The following is a 5,874-nucleotide window of genomic DNA, read 5'->3' on the forward strand; positions in this document are numbered from 1 at the left end:
GGTGGTGCTGGGTGCTGGGCCCTGGGGGTGTTGGGTACTGAGCATGTCCAGCTGCTGGGCATGTTCGGGTTCTGGGTGATGGGCGCCTGGAGTGCTGGGTGCTGGGCACTGTGGGTGCTGGGTGCAGCGTACTGGGGGTGATGGTCATGTCCAACTACTGTGCATGTCCGGGCTCTGGGTGCTGGGCACTGGGGGTGCTCTGTTCTGTGCATGTCTGGGTGTTGGGTGCTGGGTGCTGTATGTTGGGTACAGGGTGCTTGGCATGTCTGGGTGCTGTGTGCTGGGGGTGCTGGGCTCTGGGAATGTCCTTGTGGTGGGCACTGGGGGTGTTGGATGCTGGCATGTCCGGGTGTTGGGTATTGGATTGCTGCGTGCTGGGCCGTTGGGGTGCTGGGCATTGGGTATGTCCGGTTGCTGGGCACTGTGGGTGCTGGGTGCAGCTTACTGGGGGTGCTGGTCATGCCCAGCTACTGTGCATGTCCAGGCTCTGGGCGCTGGGGTGCTCTGTTCTGTGCATGTCCAGGTGTTGGGTACTGGGTGCTGGATGTTGGGTACAGGGTGCTGGGCATGTGTGGATGCTGGGTGCTGATCTCTGGGAATGTCCATGTGGTGGGCACTGGGGGTATTGGATGCTGGCATGCTGGGTACTGGGTTGCTGGGTGCTGGGCCCTTGGGGTGCTGGGCATTGGGTATGTTCGGGTGCTGGGCACTGGGGGTGGTGGCAGTGCTGGGTATGTCTGAGTGTTGGGTATATTGACGTGCTGGGTGCTGGGCGCTGGGCTTTTTGGTTGCTGGGTATGACAGAGTGCTGGTCATGTCTGGGGGCTGGGTGTTGGGTCCTGGGGGTGCTTGGTGCTGGGCATGTCCTGGTGCTGGGCATGTGTGGGTTCTGGGTTCTGTGTGGTGGGTCCTTGGTGCTGGGAATGTCCGGGTGAAGGGTGATGGGTCCTGGAGGTGCTGGGCGCTGGGCATATCTGGGTGCTGTGCATGTCCGGGTGCTGCGTGCTGGGCTCTGGGGGTGGTGGCTGCTCACCATGTCCAAGTACTAGTCATGTTTGGGTGCTGGGTGCTGGGGGTGGTGGGTGCTCGCCATGTCTAGGTGCTAGGCATGTTTGGGTGTTGGTGCTGGCAGCTGGGCATGTCCTTGTGCGGGATGCTGGGTCCTGAGTTCTGGGCACTGGGGGTGCTGGGTGTTGGGTGTGTCACCGGACTGGGCATGTCTGGGTGCTGGGCATGTCCGGGTGCTGGGCGCTGGGCAGGCCCAGGTGCTGGGCAGGTCCAGGTGCTGAGTGTTAACGGGTGATGGGCATGTCTGGGTGCTGGTTGCTGTGCGCTGTGAGTGCAGGGTGCTGGGCACATCATGGTGCTGGGCATGTCCATGTACTGCGTGCTGTGTGTGCCAGGTATGTCTGGGTGCTGGGTGCTGGGGTTGCCAGGTGCTGAGTTGTGGGCTCTGGATGAGCTGGGTGCTTGGCGCTGGGTGTGCTGGGTGCTGGGGTTGCCAGGTGCTGAGTTGTGGGCTCTGGATGAGCTGGGTGCTTGGCGCTGGGTGTGCTGGGTGCTGGGCATGTCCAAGTGCAGAGTGCTGCATGCTGGCTGCTGGACACTCAGGATGCTGGGTGTTGGTCACTGGGGGTGCTGTGTGCTGGATATGTCTGGGTACTGAGCATGTCCTGGTGCTGCGCATTTCTGGGTGCTGGGTGGTACACTCTGGGTGAACTGGGTGCTGAGTGCTGGGCATGTACAGATGCTGGGTATGCCCGGGCGCCGGGTGGTGGACACTGTGGGTGCTGGTTGCTGAACATTTCCTGGTGCTAGGTGGTAGGCGCTGGGGGTGCTGGGTGCTGGACATATCCGGGTGCTAGACATGTTTGGGTGCTGGTGGTGGGAGCTGGGGGCATGTCCTTGTGCAGTATACTGGACACTGCAGGTGTTGGGTATGTTGCCAGGCTGGGCAGGTCTGGGTGCTGGGCACATCCGGGTGTTGGGTGCTGGGTGCTAGGCAGTAGCATTACTGCATGCTTGGCTCAGTGGGTGCTGAGTATGTCCTGGTGCTGGGCATGTGCAGGTGCTGAGTGCTGGGTGTGTCTGGGTACTGGATGTTAGGTGGTGGGCACTGGGGATGCCGGTTGCTAGGCATGCTCAGGTGCTGGGTGATGGGCATATCCAGGTGCTGGGTGCTGGGTATGTCTGGGTGCTGGGAATGTCAACGTGCTGGCTGCAAGGCACTGCACGCTGGGGTTGCTGCGTGCTGGGCATGTCCAGGTGCTGGGTGCTATGCTCCAGCTGTGCGGGGTGCTGGGCACTGGGTTGCTGGGTGCTGGGCTGGGCCCTTGCTGAGTGCTGGGCATGTCCGGGTACTGGGTGTTGGGTGCTCAGTACTGGGGATGCTTGGTGCTGGGCATGTCCCGGTGCTGGGCACATGGGGGGTCTGGGTGCTGTGTGGTGGGTGCTGGGGGTGCTTGGTGCTGGGAATGTCCGGGTGCTGGGTGCTGGGTCCTGGGGGTGTTGGGTACTGGGCGTGTGTGGGTGCTGGCATGTCTGGGTATTGGATTTTAGGTGCTGGGCATTTTCATGTGCTGAGTTCTCAGCATTGGGGGTGCTTGGTGCTGAGCATGTCCAGGTTCTGGGCATGTTTGGGTGATGGGCGCCTGGATTGCTGGGTGCTGGGCACTGTGGGTGCTGGTCATTTCCAGCTCCTGTGCATATCCGGGCTCTGGGTGCTGGGCGCTGGGTGTGCTCTCTTCTGCGCATGTCTGGGTGTTGGGTGCTGCGTGCTGGATGTTAGGTATGGAATCCTGGGCATGTCCGGGTGCTGGGTGCTGGTCTCTGGGAATGTCCGTGTGGTGGGCACTGGGGGTGTTGGGTGCTGGGCATGTCCAGGTGCTGGGCATTTCGACGTGCTGGTCACTGGGTGCTGGAGGGGCTGGGTCATATCCAGGTGCTGGGCATCTCCTGGTCCTGGCTGATGAGTGCTGGGCATCTGGGGTGCTGGGCATGTGTGGGTGCTGGGTGCTGTGTCGTGGGCACTTGGGGTGGTCAGTGTTGGGCATGTCCCGGTGTTGTTAGCTGGGGTGCTGGGTGCTGGATGCTGGATGTGCAGGGTGCTGGTCAGGTCCGGGTGCTGGGCATGTCTTGGTGCTGGCAAAAGTGGATTCTGGGTGCTGCAGTTGCAGGTGCGGAGTGGTGGGCTCTGGGTGAGCTGAGTGCTTGGCGCTGGGTGTGCTGGGTACTTGGCATGTCCAAGTACTCAATGCAGAGTGCTGCGTGCTGGCTGCTGGGCACTCGGGTGTTGGTCGCTGGGGGTGCTGTGTGCTGGACACTTCTGGGTACTGCGCATGTGCTGGTGCTGGGCATGTCCAGGTGCTGGGTGGTGCACTATGGGTGAACTGGGTGCTGGGCATCTACAGATGCTGGGTATGCCCAGGTGCTGGGTGGTGGACACTGTGGGTGCTGGTTGCTGAGCATTTCCTGGTGCCAGGTGGTAGGCGCTGGGAGTGCTGGACATGTCCAGGTGCTGGGTGTGTCAAGGTGGTGGGTGCTAAATGCTGGGTCCTGAGTGCTTGGCACTGGGGGTGCTCGTTGCTGGGAATGTCGTGGTGCTGGCCATTTCCGGGTGCTGGGCATGTCCAGGTGCTGGGCGCTGGCGGTTCTGGGTGCTGGGCATGTCCAAGTTCTCGGTGCTTGATGCTGGGTGCTGGGATTGCTGGGTGCTGGGCGCTGGGGGGGTACAGGGTGCTGGGCATGTCCGGGTGCTGGGTACTGGCCGTGCTGGTTGCGGGGCATGTCCGGGTGCTGGGCATGTCCAAGTTCTCAGTGCTGGATGCTAGGTGCTGGGTCCTGGGCACTTGTGGTGCTGGGTTTGAGCATGTCGCAGGGCTGGGCATATCCAGGTGCTTAGTGCTATGCACCTGGGGTGCTGAGGGCTGAGCGCTGGGGGTGCTGGGCATGTCGAGGTGCTGGGTGCTGTTCGCTGGCGGTGCTACATGCTGGGCAAGTCTGGGGGCTGGGGCAGCGCGGGTTTTGGGGGGCTGGTGGGTGCTGGGCGCTGGGGGTGCGAGGTGCTGGTCATGTCCGGGTGCTGTGTACGTCTGGGTGCTGGCTGCTGTGCGCTGGGGGTGCTGGGTGCTGGGCATATCTGGGAGCCGGGCATGTGCGGGTGCTGGGTGCTGTGTGGTGGGCACTGAGGATGCTGGGTGCTGGGCATGTGCGCCTGATGGGTACAGGGTGCTGTGTACGGTTTGCTATGCATGTCCAGGTGTTGGGCACTGGATGCTGGGGGTGCGAGGCATGTCTGGGTGCTGGGTACTGGGGTTGCTGGGTGCTGGACATGTCCGGGTGCTCTGTACGTTGGTTATTGGCTGCTGTGCGCTGGGCTGCTGGGTGCTAGGCATATCTGGGTGCTTGGTGTGTCCAGGTGATCGGTGCTGTGTGCTGGCAGTGCTGGGTGTTGGGCATGTCTGTGTGTTGGGTGCTGGATGCTGTGTATGGGTTGCTGGGCATGTCTGGGTACTGGGTGCTGTGTGGTGGGTGCTTGGAGTCCTCGATGCTGGGCATGTCCTGGTGTTGTTTGCTGGGGTGCTGTGTGCTGGGCACTGGGCGCTGGGGGCGCTGAGTGCTGGGCATGTCCAGGTACTGGGTGTTGGGTGCTCGGCACTGGGGGTTCTTGGTGCTGGGCATGTCCCGGGGCTGAGGGTTCTGGGTGCTGTGTGGTGGGTGCTGGGGGTGCTTGGTGCTGGGCATGTGCGGGTGCTGGCATGTCTGGGTACTAGGTACTGTATTTTGGGTGCTGGGCATGTTTGTGTGCTGAGTTCTCGGCACTAGAGGTGCTGGGCATGTCCAGGTTCTGGGCATGTTTGGATGCTGGGTGATGGGCACCTGGAATGCTGGGTGCTGGGCACTGTGGGTGCTGGGTGCAGGGTACTGGGGGTGCTGGGTGGTGGTCATGTTCAGCTCCTGTGCATGTCCGGGCTCTGGGTGCTGGGTGCCGGGTGTGCTCTGTTCTGCGCATGTCCATATGTTGGGTGCAGGGTGCTGGGCATGTCCGAGTGCTGGGTGCTGGGCACTGTGGGTGCTGGGTGCAGGGTACTGGGGGTGCTGGGTGGTGGTCATGTTCAGCTCCTGTGCATGTCCGGGCTCTGGGTGCTGGGTGCCGGGTGTGCTCTGTTCTGCGCATGTCCATATGTTGGGTGCAGGGTGCTGGGCATGTCCGAGTGCTGGGTGCTGGTCTCTGGGGATGTCTGTGTGGTGGGCACTGGGGGTGGTGTGGGCATGTCCCGGGTGCTGGGCATTTTGACGTGCTGGTCACTGGGTGCTGGGCACTGGGGGTTCTGGGTGCCAGGCATATCCGGGTGCTGGGCATGTCTGGGTCCTGGCTAATGAGTGCTGGGCACTTGGCGTGCCGGGCATGTCCAGGTGGTGGGTGCTGTGTCGTGGGCGCTTGGGGTGGTTGGTGTTGGGCATGTCCCGGTGTTTGCTGGGGTGCTGTTTGCATGGCGTTAGGAGCTGGGGATACTTGTTGCTGGGCATGTCCGGGTGCTGGGCACTGAGGTTTCTGGACATGACCGCGTGCTGGGCATGTCTTGGTGTTGTTTGCTGGGTGCTGTGTGCTGGGCTTTGGGAGCTGGTGATACTGGGTCCTGGGCATGTCCGGGTGCTGGGTGCTAGGGGTGCTGGTCTCTGGAAATGTCCTTGTGGTGAGCACTGGGGATGTTGCGTACAGGGTGCTGGGCATGTCCAGGTGCTGGTCATTTTGACATGCTGGTCACTGGGTACTGGGTGCTGGGGTTGGTGGGTGCTGGCAATATTCGGGTGCTGGGCATGTCCAGGGCCAGCAACAAGCACTGCCAGTGCCCATCACCCAGCAGCCACACA

At 62.4% G+C, this 5,874-nt stretch overlaps 1 protein-coding gene across 1 annotated transcript; it reads right to left on the reverse strand.

Moving 5' to 3' along the window:
- Positions 1 to 534: 534 nt before the first annotated feature.
- On the reverse strand, positions 535 to 5,562 carry LOC104077122 (vegetative cell wall protein gp1-like; the record flags this gene model as incomplete). The annotated part of the gene is made up of 2 exons (XM_009578240.1): positions 5,394 to 5,562; positions 535 to 791 (listed from the first exon to the last, which is right to left on the reverse strand). Coding segments are annotated over exons 1-2 (426 nt in total), but the record flags the coding sequence as incomplete, so codon positions are not given.
- Between the last annotated feature and the right edge of the window lie 312 nt (positions 5,563 to 5,874).

This window comes from Fulmarus glacialis, unplaced genomic scaffold (genome assembly GCF_000690835.1).
Source record: "Fulmarus glacialis isolate BGI_N327 unplaced genomic scaffold, ASM69083v1 scaffold9195, whole genome shotgun sequence".
Taxonomy (NCBI): domain Eukaryota; kingdom Metazoa; phylum Chordata; class Aves; order Procellariiformes; family Procellariidae; genus Fulmarus; species Fulmarus glacialis.